This window comes from Centroberyx affinis, unplaced genomic scaffold (genome assembly GCF_046629955.1).
Source record: "Centroberyx affinis isolate AG114_WGS23_722 - 3 ecotype Tasmania unplaced genomic scaffold, CSIRO-AGI_Caff_v1 ptg000640l_1, whole genome shotgun sequence".
Classification (NCBI taxonomy): Eukaryota; Metazoa; Chordata; class Actinopteri; order Beryciformes; family Berycidae; genus Centroberyx; species Centroberyx affinis.
This window is the reverse complement of record NW_027279266.1, coordinates 45,626-71,530: the sequence shown is the minus strand read 5'-3', so window position 1 is coordinate 71,530 and position 25,905 is coordinate 45,626. Positions and strand designations below refer to the sequence as shown.

The following is a 25,905-nucleotide window of genomic DNA, read 5'->3' as shown; positions in this document are numbered from 1 at the left end:
ATGAATATACTATTAGTTACAGTAATCATATGCAATTAATAATTTTTATCCTTTTGTGGTAGTACTATAGAACCCTGAAATTGCAAAAAGAACGCAGAATGTATACTGAATGTTATGCAGCTAGCTGGTGAACAGTGTTTAGTGGCATGGAAGGAAAAATAGACACATAGAAAGAAAGAAGAGACATCAAATCAAGCAAGCAGGACCAGAGTCCTTCTGTTACAGAAGTGGTTTTTATTCCACAACTCAAATCTCTACTGTGGCAGATTGCACGTTTCACTGTTTGAACTGTATGACATACACACATAAAGGGAAACCCAGTAGACAGAGAAAGAAGATAAGCTATGACAAAGCAATGATTTATGAGTTATGGAGCTATTAAAAGAAAGTTGTATGGGGGAGAAAGGAAGCACACAGTCTTTTGCAGGGAGTAGTTTCAAAAATAAACAAAATAAAACCTCACAAATAAGACCTCAAAAGACTTCTATATTCAGAAAAAAGATAGCATTTGCTCTCTTACAATCTATGCACTACAATTTAAAAATATTTTCATCTAAGATCTTTTTTAGGCACATACGATTATTTGTGCAACACGGTCACTATAGAAGTAAACACAAGCAAAGTGACATCTTGAAATATGAAGACAAGGAGATTCCAATGGCAGCTTTGATCAGTCACTTGACTAGAGCATTGCTTACAACCTTATCAGCCTATACCACCGCAGCAAAAAAACAGGCAATCATTGACGTGCTACTCTGCAAGCTCTTTTCATGCCGAACACACGTTAACAGAAATACTCTCTAGACGTATAACGGTCCTCCTGGTATCGCTCTACCAGCCCCGAATCCACAGGTGGACGAGCTGGGAGTCCATGACCGGGCAGTGAGCTTGTTCTCATCAGAACAGTTCTGCGCATCGGGGAGAGTCTCTCCCTCTGCGCATAGGGCCCCAGCATTATGGGATGGACTACGCTTAGTGGTCTGGGGCCTGGCTCCCTCTTAGTTACGATTGGGCTTTGGCACCGATGACACAGAATGCCTATAAGATGGAAAGAGTGGCGGAAAGAGTGGAGTGAAAGGACAGAAGAAAGTTAAGGGCTACAGGCATCCAAGCCAGAGGGGAAAAGGTGGGTGGAAGTGAAGGGGTGGAGCTATGCAAATATGGCAGAGAGTAGAGCTGTTTTGATTGGCAGGCGCTGGTCTGGAGGAGTGAGATGGGCGAGGTGTTAGAATGCTGAAGCATGGCAAGAGGCGGAGCAGAGGTGGAAGCCCGGAGAGGAAAAAGGTGGAGGAGTCACAGTCACTGAGGCGCTAGGGCTAGGCTAGGGCTAATTCCAGGGACATCCCGATGGGACCTGGCTAATGGGTGGTGCAGGCTAGGCTAAACTGTCATTACCATTCTCCAGATTCTCATTGCTCTCGTAGCAGCCGGAGTCCCGGGGGGAGTCTCCCACCAGGCTGCGACCCTCGGACAGCAGCTTCTCCTGGGAGCCTGACAGGCCGCCGCGCTCCGGGTCACTGCTGCCTGGACACACAAAACACATACAATAAAGAGTCATACATATCCCCATACTATAATCTCTTAAACAGACAGGGAGTTTGACTTAGTTAGTCAATGAATTATCAATAGAGTGAGTCTGTGTGATCGAGTGTGGGTGTGTTTTTAAATATATATTTGTGAGTATAAGGAGTGCATGAACTGACTTCATATCTTCACTACATTGGACATCACTTCCCTGCACAGGTGACCTCAGTGTCCACAGAATACTGTATGCATCCATCCAAAATGTGTGTGTGTGTGTTTATGTTTAACCAAACACTTTCCTACTCATCATCTGGAATAGTTTCGCCCAGATCCAGCTCCCAAAGAGCCTTAACATAACCAGACTGAGATTGACTTGGCTTTGTAAAACCTGGTCTTGAACAGCCCTCTACCAGAGACTGAGAGAACCCATTAGGGTGTAGTGTGTGTTTATGTTAACGTGTCTACTTACTGTCGTACTCCTGCAGCAGCTCCACAGCGGTGAGCAGTACGGCTCTGTGCTGGGGGTCTCTGATGTTCAGCTCATCCAGGTCCTCCTCTTCCAGCAGCTTGAACGTGTCCAGGTCCTCATAGCCGTTGAACAGGAAAGTGGGCATGTGCTCCTGCGGGACAGAAACGACAGGTCTGGGTTAAAGGTTCCTGTTGTGGATGTCTAGGAGCGAGGTCTAAGAATAGCATTGTAGGTACTGAACGATTTGTTCAGCGCGTGGGATGGTAGGGAGGGAAAGCATTGTCTTCTCTCGAGCTGCCATAATTTGCACTAATGAGAGCCACCTCATTCCATTTCATGCTCCTTCTAATAATCCCCTGTTTATACGCCTGCAGAAAAAGACACAGTGTTTGGATCTTAGTCATCAGACCAGCGACACCATCATTGGAACAGGAGCATGAGGTACACAGTAGATAAACATAGAGAGGTGGGGAAACCAGTGGGGTACGCACTTGTCATCTGTTCATAGTTTCCCATTCAAAACATGTATTTTTAAAATCACTGGTGAACCAAATCCAAACAGCTATTTTGTATTTTAGATGGCGTGTCATCATGCGAGCTATGGCAAATTCAAAATTATGGCTGCCTCGGCTGTCAACAGACTTTAAAATGGCAAGAACTTTGAACCGTTAACAGGCATATAAAAGTCGGTGGTAGCAACACTGGTGCGTTAGCTGTACCCAGCCAGCACCAGGATGGGGTTGTGCGGCCGCAAGCCCAAGCTATTCTAGCTGTGACCAAAATGGCAAATAGGACTTGAAGGGGAAGCGTGGCAACATAAATGGTGGGAAAAAAAGAAAGACTAAGGTGGAGACAATTCCTTCAAAGCCACCCTTCAACCACACAAGACAAGGTTTTACACTCACACAAACACACACACACACACACACACAGGGCTAGTCATGCCAACCACTGTGCTATCTGGGAGGGTACAAACAGGAAAAAAAAAGTCACTCTCAAAATATCTAGCTACACCCTCTGCCAGTGTTAGTCACAATCATCTGACACTATCATTCAAAACTATCATAACTGGTTTCCATGTTGCCAAGAAGGAGCAGTGGATATGCTGAGCTCTAGGTTTGTGTCACCCACGCATTTTTGTAGGAGGAATACATAGACTGCGTGTCACCAGTGAGACCGTCAATTACAATGGTGGAGTCCACTGTGGAGGAGAACTGTGTGTCTCCGCTCTATTTCTGTTGGATAATGAAGGCCTAAACAAAGGACCACCAACTAACACAAACACAGGCAGCCGGATCCTCTCACTCGCAGCATCTTTGTCCTCTGGACAGTCTAACATCCAAACATGTTACAAATCCAAAAATCATTTGGCGGAGAGTCCAATGGCAGAAGGTTACAAAGATGTAGGCACACGTGTGTGGCCATAATTGTGGACTTGTTATTCTTAGTTTGCAGTTCAACTGGCAGTTTAATCAACAGTTAGTGAGAGGTTACAAAAGCAACGACTGAGACTAAAGGTGAACACCATTTACTCGAATAAAGTCACATATGGTATTTTTATGGCCTATGACAGTTCAATGCTCTGATGAAGGCTGTATAGGCCAAAATGCATTAGCATTATTGTTTGTGTGCCAATAAATTCAACTAACCCTAACCCTAACCCAGTCAGTATTTGTGAACATGAAAATCTTTGTCTCAACTTTTACATTCAAACTAGATGTATATATTTTAAGTGGGACAGCACAGATTAACTAATGCGACTGGAATTCCTTGAGTACCTTTTCCACCATCAGCATGACACAGAGCAAGGAAAGAAAAGTGGACATAGCCGGGAATAGACTGCACATTGTATCAAGGTTAGTTGCAAACTGGCAACTCTGAGACGTTCTATATGTGTTTAGTCTAGCTCTCCCACTCCTGGACTCTGGTGGTGGCTGAGGTGGCCTGAGCGCTTTGATGCACATGTAACACCCAGCCTCACAGCTTATAATAAAGTCTCTGGGAAGCCTGTGCTGTACCATTAATAAGTCGTTCTGGATTTCTAATCTGTGGCTAGGCCATTAAGCTGGGCAGAGATAAAACAGCCAACCTACGAGTCTCTTTCTCTGTGTGTGGAAGCGAGGCCTGTTGGCAGCCTGAGTGGGAGGAGATGTTATCAAGAGCGCAGCTTTGTGTAGGTTTTAATTGAAAGATGCAGTTATTTGTTGCGGCCCGGGTGCGTGAATGTGGGTGTTAATGTTTATGCATCAAAGTAACATCAAACATCCTATATTGTACTGCTTATGAGCGTGTACAGCCAACATGCATTACTTATCTATGCTTGTATGCAACTGTGTCGTTAACAGATTTGGCTGAAACAGTATTTTCTTATACTTTTTCATGGCTTGTTTTATCCTACTTACTGCAGATGCCAGTAAACTTTCCTGTCATTGAAAACAACACTATGTAAAATGTCCGATGTCAAATACTATTTAACCCGTGTCTGGTCTTCATCTACCTTGAGGTTGATGCGTTCCAGCAGCTCCTCCACGGAGGTGGGTTTGGGTGGTCGGCCCTTCCTCCTCCTCCTCACGGGCCTCTTGGGCTTCTCCTCCTCTTCGCTCAGCACGTCCACGTAGATGAACTTGAAGGTGCCCACTTTGTTGTTGAGCAGGCCCATCCACGTTCCCATGGGTGGCTTGCTGATGATGTCGATCACGTCCCCGCGCTGGAAGATCACATAGATATGAATACAGGGAGAACGACCTGATGCATAGTCACTTACTAACTCAGTATAGCTAACACAGAGCGGAGTGTATCATTTAATAAATGTGCAGCAAGGCGATGCAGAAAAAGTGCATGCTCAGCAAAACTCTTCCCTAGGTAAATTAAGTTTAAAAAACACCTTCTCAACTGCCTGACTCCCACTTGCCACCATTACATCTATAAAGTGTAATCAAATGCTGGAATGTGTATAAAATGCATGCCGAAGAGACTCCTTGAGTTATCAATGCCAGAGGCTGTGAGCGTGCAAAACAAAACAAAACAGCTGTGTGTGAGTGAGTGTTTGTTTCACCTTCAGTTTGAGGGAGTCGGTGTCGTAGGGGCTGGGTGTGAAGTCGGTGTGGACGCGGGCGCGGCCGCAGAAGGGCCCTCTGTAGGGGGGCTCCTCATCGTCTCCGTCCTCTGACTTCACACTCTCTCGGTTACTGGCCGACGAGTCTGTGGTGCTCACCGTCTGACCGCCTAGACACACACACACACACACATTATATTAGCTATAACACAGAGGAGCCACGTGTAAATCCAAATCTATTCACGGAACACAAAGCTTTCCCTCATACATCAATGAAAATTTGATTCTCATCATGGTTACTGTATATAAGTATGTGTGTATTGAGTGGACATTCCTCTCCGTATCTGATGGGACTCCGAGGAAATCATGTCAATGTGTGGGAAGCGGAGAGGCGAGACTTCCTACCTAATCATTACCGTATGTCTGTCTGCCTGTGTGTGATTGTGTGTGTACTGCATGGCGCCCCACTGCTCTATGGCTCCCAATCCCTGCGAGTCAAGCAGGCCAAGTCCGTCACTCCAAATGATGAAGTGTAGATCGTCCGCATAGAAGTGACGGAATAGGAGAGCTGAAGTAATCGGGGGTTCTAATGAGATAAGACGACCTGAGAGTTCAACGCGCTTGGAAACTCTGTGAGATCACGACTCGTGGACCAGGCCGGTGGGACTGGGTGTGATCACGAGAGAGAATTGCTCTTCATGACCATCACTCAGCAACAACGGTCCCATTTGGCATTCATGTCAGGCCAGACGCCACGCAAGGGCTAAGTCATATGTGTGGATCTGAGCTTAACAGTAGGCAGCCAGCAGCAAATGATAAGAGCACCATCTAGTGTTTTGTTATGTGCATTGTTCACAGCAGGGTCTATAGTCTGGGTTTGTGCAACAACACTATTTTAACCCAACAAAGCTGAAATTGTATTATTATTACGAGAGAGGAAAGTCTTTGCAAATTACAAATCCCCGAAACACATATCTTTACACAAGAAATAATCTAGCAACATCCTAGAACCAAGGACTACATAATGACTGAACTATAACCTACATTTTGTACAGGACAGACTCTAAAATAGTATCAAGGGTGCGAATTATCCTTTTGACGGAAAAAAAATATTTCCTGACATTCCTTGTTCAAGATCAGGTCTAAAATACAACCAAGGACTTTCTGTATGTTACCTATAATCTTTTAAAGAAGTACCAAAAATTCAGTTTGGTGTTACAAATTACTCTCTAAGTGCAGGCATTGTTTCCAAATAGTGGATATCTTGCAGTGGGAATGAAAGTCTTGTCTTACTCATGGAACTCTGTCCGCTGAGCGAACTGCGGAGACTCTCCACTGAACCTCCGGCCTTGAGCTTGGGCTTCTCCAGGGAGTCAGTGTCTGGCTGGGGGGACTGGGGGGAACCGGGGGCCCCGTCCGGACTGGACTGGAAGACGGGTAGGGGGGGGGAGATGCAGGCAGATGGGTAATGAAATGAGACAGAGGGAAAGACACAAAAGGGAAACACGGGGAGGTTGGGAGATGGAGTAATGCAAGAGGCGGGGAGGAGCGAGTGGTTGAGAGGGCGAGGAGGATAAATGGGAGGAGGGGGGAGAGGATGGAACGAAGGAGGGATAAAGAAGATTAGATGGAGAGGATGGACATGAGAAGGGGGAAAGCGGGGGAGTGAGGGAGGGGAAGACAGAGGGAAAAGAGGGGGGGGGATTAGGGAGATGGAGGGAGAAAACAAGATAAATAGAAGTTGTCAGTATTCATAACCATTTAATCAACATATGAATAATCCCATAATTTAATAAAATGGGACCAAACATGGAAAAAAATGCACCAATGTGGAAGATTTTCTTTAAGAGCTTTAAAGTGGTATATTACATGATGAAGGTCAATACATAATTTTGCTTGAATTACTAATATTTGAATCACAGTTCATGTCATGCCGTTTTGTCATTATATTTTACTTAACATTTTGGCCATCCACTAGGTGGCATTGTGGCCTAGAAAATAACCAGCGTTGGGACATCATGACATGGCAGTTAATGTTTGTTTGCTCTTTTCCAACCTAATGGCTCCGTGACTCATGCTTGGATATCTGGGTCACAGTGTTGAGACACTGGACCACAATGGACAGCTGTGTCACTGTGTATTGATGACTGTAGGGCAGCATCAAACTTTAGGGCTGGACAGGCCACTGCTAAAGCTACTGGATGCCCAGAAAAAAATCAGGCCAGTGCAGATAGGACTGCCATTATATATACACACACACACACACACACACTCACTTAAACCAAAGTCACCATTTCCTAAGTGCTAGCCTAGGGGAGACTTGCATCACTCCATGATCTCAGCATGCAACACACACTCCACCCTACACACTGGGCCCAGGGAGAGGACAGCTAAAAGAAATATCCAACTGTGTGTGTGTGTGTGTGTGTGTGAGTGAGAAAGAGAGAGAGTGCTTTAGCGCTCCATGTTTACTCTGTAACCAACACAAATACTCCCACCCACTCACAGCCTGTGCACAGAATACGTGGCCTACAGCGAGACATCCTGTAAATGTTTGCAGAACACCAGCAGCATTTATTTCTTTACAGCTGTGCTTGGCTCACTCTTATAAGGATTATGAGCATAAGGTGTGGATCTGTGTGTGTGCATGAGTGTGTGCTACTTCGTTTTTTTTATGCAGTTGAGGTTTTACTCAAGGTTTTGGCCACTTTCTATGCCCTTAAAACAAGCTGAACGTATGTAGTATTCAATCGTATCTGAATATTATCCAAATAAAGCATTTAAAAATGATGTGCGTGTGTGTTTATGTCTAACCTGCTCAGACAGGGAGCTGCTGTACTTCTTAGACATGCGTTTCCTCATCGTCTCCTTGACCGACTTGACCTTCTTGCCCAGCGAGATCCGAGACGTAGTGGGGGACTTGACCACTTCTCTGTAAATAGCCTCCTGGTCTTTGCTCTGACAGAGGGGGGAGGACAGATGTGAGAAGAGAAAAGGGTTGGAGGGAGAAGGGTGGAGGGACAAAAGGAAGGTGAAGACAGGAGATACCAAAGAGAGAGAGAGATGAGGGGAGAATAGAGGAGATGGGGGAGTGAACAGGAGAAGACAAAGGGCAGGGAGATCACAAAAAGAAAGGAGAGGAAAGGAGAAAACAGAGGGGAAAATGTGATTAGAGTGACTGTATAGTTTGGCTTGTATCTCCTAGAGCTGCCATCCAATTTTACAACTTGCCAGCACTTACATTGGCCTCTGAGCCTGCATTGACCACATGGAGCGAGCGGTTGGACAGGTCAAATCCTCCGAAACTACACGTCCTCTGAGGGGGGGGGAGCCAAAACACAATCAAAGGGGTCAGACTCAAGAGGCCACTGCACCGATTCACATGACATCAACTCCCCATCCACACCCAGCGAGAGTCAAATCACAATGATTCATGCTTGGCACAACACTGGCAGCAGTTTTGATTAATGTACATGGGTATATGGGTCTGTATATGTGTATATATGTGGGGGCATGATGTCATATGGGACTGTGGACAGCCAACAGACATGATGTAACACCAACTATTATATGAGGTCCTCTTTAAATTTGTTACTGCACGGTGCTAGTCAAATGAGCTGTTAATCAACCATGGAGCGTATGCAGTTGATGTTATCCAACAAGTGGCTCATGTGCTTTAAAAACTTGGATCCCTAGAGAATATACTGCAGGAAATTAAAGTGAAGTCACTTGATGTGGCCAAGCTGAAATTTATAATTATGCGTTTATGAGTGAACATACATTCAATACACCCCGCCCCAATGATTCCCCTGTGGTTAATTATGAAATGTGTAAGTAGGGTCAGTATGGAGACACGCATATCGTATAGGTCTTTGCGCATGTTTAAAGCCTACAACGGCTGATTTTCAAACAACATTAGATTATCAAGACATATAGGGTGGGGGGAATATTTCAGAGTGAGCAGAGTGAGTTATTTTTGGTCAGGGGACAGGGTGATATGGAGATTTTGTCTTGACTCAACTGGAGGTCAACACCAAGATAAGAGCGGTCTTAAGACAGAGGGAGAACATTAGTGTGAGGGGAGAGAGAGACATCAAGGATCTTTATCACTGAACTGCCTCTGACCTCTTGCAACTTCCCAAAGCTGCGTAATTAAGTTACACACAAACATGTACACCCAGAGACGCACATACGCATCTGCCAACAAACAGTTCAAACGGGACACTTTTGTCCTGTGCTTCAAAGGGCATCTGTTCTAATCTACTCAGCTGAGTTTCCAGAAACACTGGACCAAGATCCTCCATGTGATACGTTTCATGTCGAGAACCAATACACATTAAGAGGATTTTATTTATATTAGATGTCCACAGCTGCAGTCCACATCACAACTTCCCAGGAAAGCGCAGTTTGGAGAAGAAACATGTTTGAAGAGACGTCCAAAAAGAACTCTGAAGATGATGGTGATGTTCGATGGAATGGACATGCACCCCGAAAAATGTCTTCCAAAGAAAATTATAAGGAAAAAAAAAAAAAAAAAAAGTACAACATCTGCAACCATAGAGGCACGAGCCAAAAAGAACAAGAAAAGCAACAACGGAAAAGGTGGATTCAAAGTATCTTTGAATGAGAACGACCTCCAGTGATTTCACCAGGACACGGCAGGACTCAGGCATCCTCAAAGCTGCAGGATAGCTCTGCTGCTGGGTAACATTACAACTTATTCATTCTTAGTATTTTACATTCATCACAGTGTGAGCCAGTGGCAGAGAATGTACTCAGCTTTTTCCCCTTTTTTCTGCCTATCTTTGAGAGAGTCAGCGTTACAGTATCAACTATAATATTGATCAGAGTGAAAAGACCATTCAGTCACTAAATTTGACTTAATGAGGCCATTGGTTGATATGCCTCAGAGGCTATGTGCAGTGGAGTTCTAAGGATGAGCAGCGACGAGCCTGTACCACATCTTCTCTGCCCACAGGGATCAGTCTGTGCGAGTGCGCATGTTCTTTAGCGGGCTGACATTTATAAAAGGCACTTATAAAACCTCTGCTGCAACTTAACCTCCCGATTTGGGACACTGCACATTCCATCACTATTTCATATCTGACTAAAATGATAAAAGGTTCAATGCCAAAGGCACTCGCTTAAAGGTTACAAAAGATAGCATTCCTCTAAGTTCAGTTAGTTGGGCTGTGATGGATAGGCTAGCCCATGAAGTGAGTCACACTAAAGCTAGTTTTTAATAAAAAATGATCATAGCTGCAATAGTTTGGAGGGGCTTTCTTTCCTTTTCTTCCATATATACGAACAATATTTAAGTGGAAAGATTTTAAACATTTGACCTGTCGTGTTCCGTTTGCATAAGTACAACTAAAGGTAACCTTAACCTTGAGATTGCCTGTGAGCTATTCAGCAACTTTGAAGCACACCGAGTCCTCCTGCGCACACGAGGCGGTCGATTTTAACCTCATGGTCTAAACTCACAGACTTCTGCTGGATGCGTAAGAGCACACGCTTGGTGCAGCGGTCCACGCTGGCCGCCCACTTCCTGTCCGCCTCGCGGTCTTCCTCCAACAGACAGCGGCGCTCGGCGCGGCTGAGGGTGACCGGGCGGACCAGCTGGGCCCAGTTGAGGTGGCCGTACAGGCTGCGCTCAACCACATAGGTGATGTTCAGCTCGCTGACCGCGGTCCGACCGCGCAGCCTGCGGGAGGGGAACACCCAGCCCCCTCCCCCGCCTCCAAAGCCCTTTGATTTGGCTACATCGCAGCGGGCGGGGGAGGAGGGCGTGACAGAGAGCGGGGAGGCGGGCGTCTTGGCGTTGCGCGAGCGTTGGTACAGCAGGTGCTTGGTGGAGTAAGCGTAGTTGGGGTCGGGTTTCCGGTGTGTCCAGTTGCCATGGTGCCGGTTGGCCGGTTGATGTTTGGGGCTGCCCTGAGGACCGTCGTCCAGGGAGACCAGGAGGCGGGACTGGGCGTGGGGTTTGGGGCGAGGTTTGGTGAGGCCATAGAAGGCGTAGAGGCTCTCGTTGTTACTTACCCCGTGGGAGATGGAGCTCAGCGCCTTCCGCATCTCGCCGTCAGTCGTGGAGCGCGACAGCTTCCCGTCGTCTTCCAATCCGCAGCCGTCCAGCTCGGAGAAGGAGGAGCCGCTGCCTCCCACCCCGGCGGTGGAGCCTCCCAGGCCCCCGGAGCCGACCGGGGTTCTTCTGGGCGGCCGGATGAGGCCGTGGGTGCTGGAGGACTTACTGAAGGTCTTGACCAGCTTGTGTCCAGACCAGGTATCCAGGCTGCTGGAGGAAGGGGAGGTGGTCAGACTGTCCGTGTCCCCGTCCAGAGACAGCTGGTCCTGGGTGAGGGAGGGCAGGGAGGACAGGGAGGCGTCCTGGGGCAGAGGGGGCTTCTTCAGGACCCCCGTGTACAGAGCTGTGTTGTCCTCACAGATGGGGGACGCCTCCAGACTCAGAGAATCTACAGGGATGCATCAGATAGTCTGTTACTCTTCATGATATAAACATTTACAGATTCTGTACAGTCCCACACATTTGTGGTTTTAGAAGCTATAGCTAACTAGGCAAAAAACACACTGTAAAAGTGCAAAAATGCACCAGGCATAATCCATCCATCCAAATTGTGACCAAAACAGCGATACCTTTAGGCAGACAAGGCATATATTTCCAATAGTACACATTTTTCATCATAATAGGACTTTTACTTCCTTTTATTAAGTACATACTGCTAAATACACTGCTCAAAACAGGTATAACTTTGTATTAAAAAAAAGATTTTCTCAAATAAGTTTGATACCACACAAGCATAGAGATATGAGGAACCGTATACCTGACAGACCTGAATTTTCCTCTTGATGATGAAAGAAATGCTACAGATACATGAACCATCAACTAACTGGTAAGAATGAATGCTCACAGATTTCAAATATACTACACTGTTAGATATCAAGTACGTTCAGCACTTTTCAAACAGATGGGTTGCCAACCTTCAGAGCCATGTTTCTTGCCCTCCTCCACCTTGATGAGTTTCTTCCTGACCCGGCGGGTGGAGTTGACCAGCTTGTGGAGCCGCTTGAACTTCACTGAGTCCTCCGACTGCTCATCGTCTGACTGCTCACGAGACTGGTGGGGGAGAGAGAGAGGGAGGGATGGTATATAAAAAGGGGACAGACAGACATGTGGGAATCCCCTTGAAATTAAATGAGCTATTAAAAGACATATGTAAAATAGACAGGATAAGCCTAAGTATTCCAGTTCACCGTATAACATGATTTCATCAAATGCAGTTCTAACAGTAAAAATGTCTGGGGTTTAAATTGATTTTACATAGTACAATAGTAAGAGGAAATACATAAAACACAACTTTGACAAATGTACTGTGAGTATTTGAAGACTCTGAGGTGTTGGGAATGAGTGACTGTTATAATGCGATGGATGGGAGCATTGTTTAGGGTGGAGAGTCATAAGTTAGTGAGGTGAGAACATGGAGGATTGGCGGGATGGTGGCACACTGCATTGTGGGAACATTGCGGGAAGTGCATATTCATAGTAAACCACAGAAACAAAAAATGCATTGATCAAACAATGAACTGGGTGAGACAATGAATCAGTAAAGTCACTAGGCATTATATTGCCTTCACAGGGTGTTTATTCCAGAGGAAATAGAGGGACACTGGTTGTATTATGGGTGTCAGTGTTCTAGTATTTTCTCTCCATTCACGGCCACTGCATTAAAAATCTCTGCGTGGTGTAGCGGAGTGGAAAAGAGGAGGAATGATGAAGTCACTAACAGCTTCATTCACTACACATCACTCACACACACACACATCCAGCTCATACTCCATACACATAGAAAATGTGTGTGTGTGTGTGTGCAGTCTCCGTAATGCCACCATGTGAGGATGATGGTGATGATGATGAGCTGAGCTTTGGCAGAAAGCTAGTTTGGCTGAAACCACAGTCATTATCATGGAGCTCCAACAACTTAACTTATTTCTATTTCCCACTGGTTTCCATGGCAACACCGCTGGCTCTGGTCACACACTGCCAGATCCATGGTCAAGGTTGATTGCACCGCTTGCAAAGAGGCACACACACGCACACAGGCACACACACACACACACCAAACTAGACAGAGCAGGCCTGCAGGGTTCAGCTCAGTCTGATAGAATGCAGTCCTGTCCTGCAGCTCTAACCTAACAAGAAGGAAACTGCTTCTTCTGTTGGGGTTAGACCACAAGCCTGGCTCAGAGGCTGCTGACACACAGTAGGCCTGAGGTTAACAACTGCGGGCTGGTTGGAGCAAATAGGTCCGACACAGTCCACAAGGCCTTGAGGGCACCGCATCACCTACGCAACAACATTGTGACATTTTGTTTCGTTCCTTACGTGCGTGTGTGTGTTTGTAAAACCTCATCTGCCGCTGACCCATGCCCCGCGTGAACAGGAATCTACACATAAATCACCGTGACATACTGTAAGTCCGTTCTTTCGCCCCCTCCTCTCCACACCACCACTTTCAGGGGTGCGTGCTCAACACTCAATTCCTCTGTCATCGAGGCCCGGCGGAGCAGAGCCAGGGTGTACCCGCTCATTTGGCCTCTGACAGCCTCTCGGCTCATGGAACCGCAGAGCCAGGCTCTGAAAACCCATAACTCCACTGTCCCTCCGCCCAGTTCCCCCCTGAGAATCCCTCAGCTGAACCACACAAGTCTGGCTACAGCGATGGCTTCTTCCACTTTCCATTTACCCCGGACGACACTAGAGTGTAATGGCTGCGGAGAATGCACTATAATAACAGGTCTGTGTCTGAGAGGATTGATAAAAGAGACAGGAGAGAGACTGTGAGATGAGCCAGCCCACTGAAGGTTGGACTAGAGTCCAGTCCTGGATCTTGGTTCCTCTCAGCAGCTATTATTGAGAGGCATAAAGAAGCAGAGCGTCTCTTATGAAGTCACTGTGTCTGAATATGTGACTTGAACATGTGGGATGACTAAGAGCAGCAGAATTGCATTATAAATCTCATACAGTAATCCCTGCATAAGCATATCTGCGGCACAATGGAAATGCTGAGCAAAAGCAGGGAGGAGGGAGAAGAAAGGCACTTTTGTCCCCTGTTGTTGTTTGCTCTGCCCCCTGCATGACAGGAGGAGAAAGGGAATGGGAGCTGGTAAAGAGGTGACAATGACATATATAAGTCCTAACCCAGCCTTGAGGAACACCATCCATGCAAATGAGCAGACAGACAGGGACAGAGAGACACAGAGGAAAGATATGAGACCATAAATCAAACGGGGCTGAAAGGCCGCCATTAGCGACAATGTCATAGCAACAGTCCCACCGCCACAATTACCATTTCACCTCACAACTCACTTCAGTGATCACTCCCACCACCAGGGAGATGCAGTTAAACTCAGAAAACCACAAATACACTGACACCCTCGCTGTGCACAGAGGAAGCTTTCTTACCCATCCTGTACCTCAAAAACAGAATGAAAAGCTAGTTCAGACTGTTAAACACACCACTGTGACTTGTTACTCACCGCCTCAGGCATTTAGGACGGCAAAGTGCTATTCCCTGTGTTAACATCCCACAGGTTAGCGAGAGCGGTTCCGGCATATCCATAGTACGCTGCACGCACTCTTCGCCCATGATCCAAAATTATATCCGCGCCTCTGCGCACCCGCTGGCAGACACAGACAGCGCTCACACAGCCCCGTTTAGTGAATTCAGCTCTGAGGAATGAGGGGCTGTTTGGAAGTGCCGTGCTGCAGAGCCAGCAGAGAAAAGGCGTGTTGTGCCTGGAGAACAATCCCAGCGTTTGAGCCCCTCTGACCCTGCCTTGGCCCCCACATCGCTAATGGTCAGCCCTGGAATGTGGGCTCTGATCGCCGGGGGAAGACAGACTGCAGAGAGACAGAGTCGGAGAAAAGGAAGCTGACAAGACACAGGGCCAGATTCAAAGACGGTGCAGCCATAGGTTGGATGCATAGGGTATAATGCAGACACTTAAAAGTACAAGCACGCACATCCACATATAGAATGCAGTCTCTCTTGATGTGCGTGTGCGTGTGCATAAGCGGAGGCATGAATACATACATGCAAACGCAGGCACGCACATACACACAAGACTGTTAACTATTTGAAGTTGGGGATGACCTAATTCCATTCATTAGAGGGGAGAGGGGGCAGTACATGACACCAATAGAGGCCCCAGCAGAGTAGAGATATTTCCTGTAGTGGCCCATTTTGGAACTTAGGGTTGGGGTATATACAACCCCCCCTCTTCCTCAAACTTTCAGGGCCTGGGGGCGAGTGAGAAGTCTTTATCTTCTCTCTTTCCCTCTCCCTTGTTTCCTCTGTGCCTCCAGCCTGTGCATGTGTTCACAGCCCCTAAAGCCAAGCTGTGTGTTCCTCTGAACAATACGCCTTCAGTCATCCCTCCATCCTCTCTCCCCGTCTACCCGACCCTGCAGCGATCAATCTTTCTTCGCACAGGAAGCAGGCGGGCCGCCGGTGGCAGAGGGGTAAGGCGAAGGTTAGCGGACAGATTAGCAGATCGGCAAACTTGCACTTGCACGTTCGCAGACCCACATCAAACAGCCTGACAGCGGACAAAACTCAAGGCCGAGGTTACGCACGGCACAATTAACCCATTTTTTATATGGAAGGAAATCATCAATCATACCCCAGAGGAAAAAATTAATCAGGTCCCTTGATGATGTGAAACTATTTTGCATGAGCCCCTATTTACAGAGTGACTGATTCAGTTATATTAAGAAGCTGACATGAAGACACGAGTTCACAGACTTTATGGATAGGAACCATAAATTACTTGAGATGAAAAGTCACAGGGGAAACTTTGAAGGCATGAGAGTCAAGCACATCCGTCAGCATATGAAAGCGTATCTGTCCACTTAAAAGACAAGTCATTCTGTAAGCAAATAAGTCTTAAGGCTGTACGGTCAACCCTCTACTTATTTTAATTGCAAGAACATGAGAAATGCAGCATGCGTGCAATTGCATGAAGTGGGAAAGGGTAAATGCGAGAGACCGTTTTTAGAAGATGTCAATGCTTTAAGCTTTTCAGGGGAAATGAAGCGTTTAGCTGGGAATTAGTGATGCGTTTCAAAATCGTAATATGCATGCTCAGTGCATTATTTGCAGAGTAGTTGGTATTTTGGTGTTGGGACAAAATGATTCCACTATAAAAGCAGGTCAGTGTGTGAGGCTGTATTATTGCATGCTATTTCCCATATGTGCAGTACAACACTAATGAAAAGCAAGTGGCCGCCTATGAGCCCCGGATGTGCACCGGAGCCTCTGACCTACATTTAAACAGTGAACACACACATACGCAAACACACACAGAATCCTTTGAGATTCACACAACAACAAACCACATCACACCGGATCCTACAGGACCCGATTGTCCAAGCTCTAACTCCACAGCTCCTAACATCCGCCCACAGGACCCACTCCACAACATGAAGTATCCTCAAAGAGCTCCACTCACTTCAAGGTGACCGGGAAGGTTTCACGGGACCATATCACTACTAACTGAGGCTTATACCAGCACATCAGGGTGGGGGGTCCGAGTGGGGACACAGTTTGCCTGACACTCCTCTTGGCATTCCACAGGTTGCAATTATAACTGATTCATGGAAACAGACCTAAGCTTTCCATAAGACAATTTCCTTGTCACCACAGCAGCCAATTATGACCCTTGTTGGGACGTTTTTTAACATGAGATGCCAATGACGGGATTAAGTTGATGAATAAAATATGGATGTGGATTGGCAACACAATGCACATGTCTTTATTGTGAATGGCAGTCGACAAGCCTAGCCCCAAAGAACCAATGACACCCCCTCACTGCCACCTATTCTAGCCAGGAAAGAGGCCCTGGACGTGGGCAGCGACAGAGATGACACCCATAGGATTAGGATGCACACGACATGGTGGAGAGAACGTATGTACATGGGCGGCCATGCCATAGTTTGGCAGGTGGATGAGGAGCAGAGAGAGATAGGGAGAGGAAGGGAGGGAGGGAGAGGGAGGGAGGGAGGAGGGGAGAGAGGGAAGGAGAGGAAGGAGAGATAAAAGTTATATGAAGTTGGTTTATGCTGTGGCATGTCTAAGTTTCAAAAGATCTCTCATATGTGTTTAAAATGCAAGACTATTTAATGTCTAGACATCAAGCCACGGAAATGAAGTTGAGGTTACAGTTGATTTAGATTTGGATAAACACACACACACACACAAAAAAAATTCACATAGCCACAAACACATGACACACACATAAAACATCAAAACAAAAATGGCCGTTCTTCTTCACGATCTCCCTGGGTCGAAAAATCTAATTGAGGTGAGAGCGGTCGAGATGAGAAGGGTAAGAGAGGTAAAAGGGGTGAGAGGTCAGGGTGGGGGGGGGGGGGTGTACTTACGTTGCAGTTTGAGGACTGGTTTAGATTGGGTGAGGATCCGTCAGTCCACTCTGCAGTGTCAGTACTGCTGGACTGTCTGCTGCGCTCATACTCCTTCAGCTACATGGAGAAGAAGAGTTTAGAGAGGCGGGGGAACGGGGGGGCGGGGCCGCCCACTCTCACCCAGCATGCCAGATCTCTCCACACACAGACAGACGGACAGACACCAACGAGGGGTTGGACACGGGACAGTAGGTGCATTCACAGTGCATGTACAAGTGTACATACAGTACAGGCAGATGCATGCCCACACACACACACACACACACACACAAAGAACAAAAGACGCAACCAGTGATGTAGTGGTAAATAAAAACTTGGGTATACTATAACCTCCAGTTGGTGATCATCATAAGGCAAACACCCACCAAAATAAACAAAACTCAAGTATATTTACAGAAAAGTATTAATTTATGAAAAATCCCCTATCCTCATGTAACTTACATCAGTTTGATACTACTTACTTCGAGTCATAAAGATTGGTAACACTTTACAATGGCCATATTCCAGTGTATTAACCAATGGGAAAGTATTATAAGTACACAATATTATGGTTTAACAAGTTTAACAGTTTAACACTGTTTTAATGAAGCCACCCAAGTACCTACTCAGTAATATTGTGTATTTACAATACTTTACCTTAGGTTAATACGCAGGTTAATACACTGTAATAAGGCTATTGTGAAGTACAGTGTTAGCAAAAGATTTCTGTCAGCCTAAAAAGCTAGGTAAATTCTATTCCATTAAAAAAACAGGCAGACAAACTGAATTTCGGTGGGTTTACCCTCCACTACATCCCTGGACAAACAACACATATCACAGTGTTGACAATAATCAAAACCAATACAACAATATTGGTCAGTGATACACACACTAAACAAAGACACACAAGCAGTCAAAAAAACTGTCCACAGAGGCTGATCATTGATTCCGGAGTCTGATTGGTTTGATCGAGTGTCAATCACTGGGGAAAGAAGCTGAGGTAGGAGACCAAAGATCTGATGAAGAGGAGTGGGAGGATAATCAACATCTGCCTTGTGGAGAGCGACCCGGTGCTCAAGTGTTGCAAGACAGTCATGCTACCCTTCAGCATGGCATTATAGGAGGTGACTGACAGGAAGGAGAAAGGAAAGGAAGGAAGGAAAGAAGGAAAGAAGGAAAGAAGGAAGGAAGAAAAGAAGGAAAAGTGAACGGAGGAAAGAAGGAGGTTGCCAATAATAAATCATAAGTGGAGAAAGAAAGAAAGAAAGCAAGAAAGAATGAAAAACAGAAAAAGAAGGAGCTGTGAGCAAGGGGGGAAAGATAGAAAGAGTGAGGAGAAATAAAGAAAAGCCACATCACTAAAATCCACCATGTCCACCTGAGAGAGAAAATCCACAATGCACCAGAGCATCAGCCCCAACAGATGGGGCTGTTGAGTCACCGTGTCCGTCAACCCCGCAGGTATGAACTGAACAACACACCCACACACACTCCAAGGACCAATGACCCCCTCCTCCCAAATCCCCAGACTCCTGCACCCCTGGAAACACCAACAGTCTGTTTATATGTGTGTGTGTGTGTGTGTGTGTGTGTGTGTGTGTGTGTGTGTGTGTGTGTGTGTGTGTGTAAAGAAGGCAACGCAGAGTTACAATGCGGGGGCCTCGTAGGGGTTAGTAAGAGTGAGTCGTTTTAGTAAGCCAGAGCTATGGTGGGAAGATGGAGCAGGAGGGGGGTTGGGTGGGGGTTGGGGGGCTGAAAACCAGACTAATCCAGGATGAGGTGAGGGGATCTGGGGGAGTTGGAGGGAGGCTAGAGACTCGGGTTTCTTGGGGGAGAGGGTTGGGGGGGGTGGGGGGTGGGGGGTGCAAGAGATGAGGCGGGAAGCGGAAGGGGGGTTCCTACCCGAGCGAGAGCTTCTTCTACAGTGATCATCTTCTCCTTGACCATCATCATGAGCTGGATGCGCTCTTCGTCGCTCATGGTGATCTCACTGGCCACGTAGCCAATGTCCTCTCCTGACAAAGGTGAAATATGGAGCAACACAGTGCATCAGAAGTGAACATGACATGTCAATAAAGTCATGATTAAAAAAACAAGTCAAGCAATTTTAACAACTGACCTTTGGACGTCTGTCGCATGACAGGTTTGTGCTGGGACTTGCGGAAGTTCTGCCAAAATGATTTGTTCTTCTTCTTATTGTCCCATTTACCTGAAGGGAGGGCAGGTTCAGTCACAAGGGGGAATCCTACACCTGATACACAACTACACAACATGATTTCCTCTCCTTTAATACTGTGTTGTTTCTGGCCACAGGAAGGGAAGCACAAGACCTGAATGAGTGGTTGTCTGTTTGATTAGTCAGCACCACTAACATTATTCAGTATGTGCATGTTTAACTGTGTGTGTGTGTATACATGGCTGCTCTATTTCTCACAACAATAAAGCATGACCCTTGTAGAACTGTGGCTCTCTGACTATTCCCAGCATTTCCTGTGCACAGATGTATCTTCTCTCTGTCTCTATCCCTGTCTAAACACACTAGTATATACTGTATATATAGACCCATTATCTGTCTGTGAGCCTCACAGACAGTACAGACAACAGTACAGAGCAGAGTCTGACTCCTTTCTATTCACTATGGAGAAGAGAAAGGATTCTCTTCCCTCATTTCCCAAAGGACTGTCTGTCTTTATGAAAAGGTTCAAAAACAGTTCATCCAGTCGATAGAGATGTGGTGTGTGCGCATGTACAATGTGTGTGAGTGCAGATTTGAATGTGTCTTTGAAATAGAGAAAGTAAGACAGAGGGGGAGAGAGAGGGAAAACTATTTCAACTACTTCAACACCTGCTCTGTTTTTATACCATTGTTGTAAATCACAAACTTATCTCCCAAAGGTTTTAAACTTTTCACCTTTACTCCAAGAATGAGTCACCTGCCGGAGGATATATTGTGACAGCGGCCCCCAGTGGGCTTAATGCAAATGGTACTCTCAGAGGTGATGTATGTCTCCTGAAAGTCTGTGGATCCTGTTGTGATCATATAGTGCTGAGCCACTGTGGCCATACATTTATTTTGTTACTGAAAAGTCACTGCCCTTGTCCAAATCTGCGTTGTGATTGGCTGTATGCAGCGCCATTCTGACCAAGAGGAACTGTGAATTAGAACGATAAGGACAATCCATCTTTCATCTTCAATATTTTTGCTGTTGTTGTTGTTTTACTTTCTACTGTTTTGCCTACTTTTTGCTGCTGCAGTGACAAACTTTCCTCTCGGGGGTTCGCTAAAGTTAATCTCAAACTCATCATCAAATGCATAACTAAATAAAGAACTAAGACAAAAAAAGACAGAAATAGAAGACGAAGAGAATGCCTCTCAGCTTACCGCCGGATCCGTCTTCAGAGCTGGACTTGTGCAGAGGCATTCTGGAGGAAAAAAAGAGAAAAGAGAAAGAAACAGTCAACAAACACAAACTTCCCATTCCTTTTCACAGCGCACCTCATTATCATTTCTCTTGTCTCTGCCACATGCATTCCTTCCAAACACCCCAACTCTGTTTAAGTGAGAATACACAATAACGTATTGGGTTGAAGCTGGGGTCTGTGTGTACGTGGGGGGAATGCTTTCTGCCAACGGCTGCAGTTCTGCCTGTTCACCACTTGGGGTCAGTGGCGTCGCTTTAGCGATGGCCGAGCCAGGCTCCCGAGGCTTGAGAGGGAGAAGGTGGAGGAGACGAGGAGAGGAGAAAAAGATGAGGTCCCAGTTGCAAAAACAAGAGGGACAGAAGAGTTTGATGGTAATTGGAAATGTTGGAGAGGCAGTAGAAGAGGAAGATCAACAAGATGAGGGAAAGAGTGGGCGACTGAAAGTGAGGAGAGTCGAATAGAAAGGGAAAGTATGGAACGGAAGAGCAGATGAAGAGAGAGAGAGAAGAAGAAGGAGGAAAAACCACAGGGCAGACTCAGCCTGTTTGTGTTTCCACTTCCCTCCACAGGATAGACAGTCACGAGGAAGACAGAAAGAGAAAGAGAGAGAGAGAGAGAGAGAGAGAGAGAGAGAGAGAGAGAGAGAGAGAGAGAGAGAGAGAGAGAGATGGAAAATAACTGGGTTAAAAAATATTCCCGACATGTCTGCAAGCCCTCCTAAATAAACACAACTAAAAAGGGGGAAAAAACAACTAGGAGGCTCCTTTTGAGACATGAACAGTGCTCAACTTCCAATCAAAAAGTCATGTATGAGCAGCCTCGCCCCGCTCTCTGCAACAAAACAAGCTTGGCCGCACGTTAGGCCAGCTATGGCTGACTCTCCCTTGTTCTGGAGGAGATGAGAAACCACATCAATGCCTCTCTATTTCTCTCAGCTTTATAAAAAAAAAGGGGGCCGGGGGAAGACTGATGAGCTTCAGTGGTTCATGTTCAAACTGGCCAGAGAAAAGGGAGAGAGACTCGTCAGAGAGCTGAGTAAGACAGTAGAGAGGAAGTGGGGTTTCAGAACCGACTACAGGTGTGTGTGTGTGTGTGTGTGTGTGTGTGTGTGTGTGTGTGTGGTGGTGGGGGGAGGGGGCTGGTGACACTGTCAGCCCTCCCCTTCTCACAATTAGCTCAGATAAATGGGCATAAATCATAGAGGGTAAAGGGGAGATATGAAGTATGAAATTGTCCAGTTGAGACCCTTAGAGGCCTATTAAGTCAATCTCCATCACACACCCACACACACACACCCTTCCACCGGGAGAGAAATCCTCCCCACTAAAGGCATAATGCTCTCACTGACTCACACACTCACACACACAGGCATGACTTATGATTTGAGCCCATTGCACATGGGCATACGCCTGCTGAGGCATGCACAAAGGCAGAGATAGGTGGTTGTCAGTGAAGGCATGTGAAAGTGTGTGACAGGATCAAAACAAGATGAACAGGTCACTTCCCTCTCCATTGGCTGTGTGTGTGTGTGTGTGTGTGTGTGTGTGTGTGTGTGTGTGTGTGTGTGTGTGTGTGTGAGAGTGTGTACACATGTTTGTTCAAACATGGCAGCCCTCTCTTGGTGCAATGGGAAATCTTCACGCGGCTTCAAGCCTGGCTGCCATGGCAACATAATGAGATGCTAATTGAATGGAGGCCTGTATGGTTTCCCCCTACACCCCCCCCCCCCCCCACCCCCTCTCCCCAGCTAGGCTAGGACCAAGGCTAATGCTAATAGGACTCACTCAATAGAAGCTCTTTCTGTGGCAGCATTGCCCCCCCTCCTCCACGCTCTATAAATTAACCTCCCGTGCAGCACACACATGCGTGCACGCACACACACCCGCGCGCTCACACACACTTTAAAAAGAGCCTGAATGTCTCTCAAAGAGTGTGTCAGTCCAGGCATTGTGTGGCTAGGCAACTTAATTGGTTTAACCTTAAATCTCTGGCATGCCTTTCTATTTCAATTCTACTCTTTGCATTGAGTAGGAGACAGTTAACTGCTTTCAAACTCATTAGCATAAGAAGCTAACTTTCTATTTTTGGGCATAATGCAAAATACAGTATCTTTACTGTGGCTGAACCTATATGTAGGATGAGCGAAAGTCACTCTTACGCTAGGTGAAAAACTGCTGGGCCTCTGCATTGTGAAAACCAATAGCGTCACATGCATGTAGTGTGAAAAAAGCTGGGCGGATTCCATTGAAGCTATATGCAAATCATAAAGTTCACTGAGTGAAAATGATATGCCTGACAGCTTTCCCCTGGCTGGGCTGTACAGCATTACATTAGTAATTTTCGTAATGATAAGCCATGAGTGCTGTATATGGTATGGTATGAAACTCCAGCTGTGCGTTATAGCTGTGGGTGTGTTAAAGACATACTGTACTACCTTCAATACCTTGGAGAAATTATGTAGCCAATACTTGGTACTTGCATAAGAATGCACACACACACACACACACACACACACACACACACAGTTAAACAAAACAAAACAAAAAAACAATAGAAGGAACTACACAGAGCCAGCAGACAGTCAACATCTTGCTGTGACAGAGTCAAAGGGGACAGAAAGTTCAGAGAGACCGGATGACCTAATAACTGCTAATTACATAAGCAGCGATCATATAAAATGGTTTGCAGGTCTATTATAGATATGGCTGTGGCTTTGTGAAAATATCAACAGCTGCTGGAGCATGACTAGCAGTTCCTATCCTGCCGGACAGAGGTGCTGACCGGGACAGACGACAAACCGACGCACTGACATCATCACTCATGGATGTGCATCTTCATTTTCGCTTCTTATTGCCGTTTTTCATTGCACTCAGCATAAATCAGCGTGACAATGCACAAATACGTGTGTATGTGTGAGTGTGTGTGTGATTTGTGTGAAGGCTGGCCACCTGGAGCGAGGGGATCTCCGGTGTTCTGGCAGGGACAATGAAAGGCAGCGACCCCGTGCGACAGCGGCCTGGCTCACAGGAAGAGCAGAGGGATGACCCCCCCCTTCGCGGGTCATGGTAAAGGTCAGAGGTCACAGGCATATCCTTGACCAGAGGGGGGGGCTCTGAGGACACTGGTCATATGGCAGGGAAATACACTCGCACACAGATGCAACCCTAAAGTCTAAATTCTGTTCTGAACAGCAAACAGCAGTTCCATGAGGGCTGCGACACTCAACCTCAAGTGGTGAATATTATGCTGACAGTGTGCTTTAGATTTCCAACATAGCACTGTTGTCCTAAACAGACTCTTGGCATGGCCTACATTTACATCTATGAAAGCCTGGCTTCAAGTAGCACAACCTCCACTAAATCTTTTCCCTTATAGACCCTGTCAGAGCCAGTGATCAAAAAGCATCATGTGTGTGTGTGTGAGTGTGAGTGTGTGTCATCTGTGTACATGTATGCTTTCATCAAACCCCCATTTAGCTCTGTTGTTAACCTTACTGATAAGCTGGTTGCCCCCTCTCAGCAACAATACCCACCAATCAATCACCTTGCAAAACAGGAAGTACCCTGCTTGACCCCTCCCCCTGAGCTTCCAGCGCGCTCTGTCATCACCTCGCTCCACAGCCCCTCGCATAGAATGCATTATGGGAGCCGTGCCCACTTCCTGCCGACAAGGCGGCAGGACAGACAGACAGAGGGGTGGCACGGTCCCAAATGAAGTCTGGGTAATCTCCTATGGGGGCTATTGTCCCACGGTAAGAGGCGATGATGGGGTATTACATCCGTGTGTGTGTGTGTGTATGGTGCTGCGGAATGTGTTTGAAGAATGGAGGCGGTGTGCCGGTGGAGAGAGACGGGGTTTGTCTATCAGTCTGTCTGCACATGATAAATCATTGTACCTGAAACCCATTCGCCAGGGTGGAAAGTGGACAATAGAGAATGTAATAGAGAACAGAGTCAGGGTGAATGAGAGGGAAAGGGGTGGCAGTGAAAGATGAAAAATACCACACAAAAAAAAAAGTTTCTATGGTCAATAGAGGGGTTGGGGCACTGTGATGGGAGAGATGCTGCCCCAAAGATAAAGAGAGGAGGATAAAAAAGGGGGTTAATTGGGTGAGAAATCGTATGAAGCTCCGTATATCCAACTTTAACACCGGAAATGGAGTTTGTGAGGAGAGAAAGAAAGCGAGAGAGAGAGATAGAGAGAGAAAGAAAGAGTTCAAGTGACAGAGGGATTAAATCAGAGGTGAATGTGGCACACTTTCAATAGAGATGAACTCAAATGGGCCTCAAGCAAAAACAGGGGGTTCCTTGGTAGCCAGTGTGTGTGTGTGGGTGTGTGTGTGTGTGTGCACTTGTACTTGTTTCAGAGAGTAGTGTGTACAAGTGTGAGTCTGAGAGAGACAAGGTGAGTCAAGTCTGAATGTTTATGAGAAAGGGGATCTGAGAGAAAGCATGCGAGGCAATGCACAGGAGACAGAAAGAAAACAGACTGACAGGCAGAAGAGAGAGAACAGTACAGTTGGGGAGGCCTCGCTCTCTCTCCCCCTCTCTCCATCTCTCTCCCTCTCTCTCTCTATAAGAACCAGCAGAGAGGCGTCATTCTACATTTGGCATCTGGTTCCCATCACCCTCGGCGTTTGTCTATGCGCCATACGCAGCCACGGGAGAAGAGATCATGTCTGTGGTATGTGCTTCCTCTGTCGCACGTGGTCGTCACGTGAACATGACAATCCCACTGGGGGGCACACAGGGGTTATGGTCAGAAACAGAGAAAAAAAAAAGAAGGAAAAGAAGAAATAAAAAGGCAAGAATATCACTGGGACACGCTTAGCTTTACTCATGGGATGGCAGACAGGGCTTTGGGGTTTGACTGGACTTCCCTATTCCTCTACGACTCTATCCATCCACCCTTAATCTCTATGCAAAGTAATGAGACACAGGGCAACACACATTTGAA

The 25,905-nt window shown here is 46.5% G+C and overlaps 1 protein-coding gene across 2 annotated transcripts in view; it reads right to left on the bottom strand.

Annotated features, from left to right (window-relative positions):
- LOC139643663 (SAM and SH3 domain-containing protein 1-like) overlaps window positions 1-25,905 on the bottom strand; it is a 59,646-nt gene that overhangs the window by 9,717 nt on the left and 24,024 nt on the right. The window contains exons 5-17 of one of the 2 annotated variants that reach the window (XM_071518878.1): window positions 20,909-20,949; window positions 19,646-19,735; window positions 19,429-19,541; window positions 17,506-17,604; window positions 12,045-12,180; window positions 11,088-11,518; window positions 8,290-8,364; window positions 7,863-8,006; window positions 6,342-6,474; window positions 5,049-5,218; window positions 4,491-4,700; window positions 1,994-2,144; window positions 1,396-1,524 (exon numbers count right to left, since the gene is read on the bottom strand). In XM_071518878.1, coding sequence (XP_071374979.1) covers window positions 1,396-1,524; window positions 1,994-2,144; window positions 4,491-4,700; window positions 5,049-5,218; window positions 6,342-6,474; window positions 7,863-8,006; window positions 8,290-8,364; window positions 11,088-11,518; window positions 12,045-12,180; window positions 17,506-17,604; window positions 19,429-19,541; window positions 19,646-19,735; window positions 20,909-20,949 — 1,922 coding nt within the window. The remainder of the gene's footprint in view (window positions 1-1,395; window positions 1,525-1,993; window positions 2,145-4,490; window positions 4,701-5,048; window positions 5,219-6,341; window positions 6,475-7,862; window positions 8,007-8,289; window positions 8,365-11,087; window positions 11,519-12,044; window positions 12,181-17,505; window positions 17,605-19,428; window positions 19,542-19,645; window positions 19,736-20,908; window positions 20,950-25,905) is intronic. The other variant, XM_071518879.1, reaches the window with a different exon arrangement.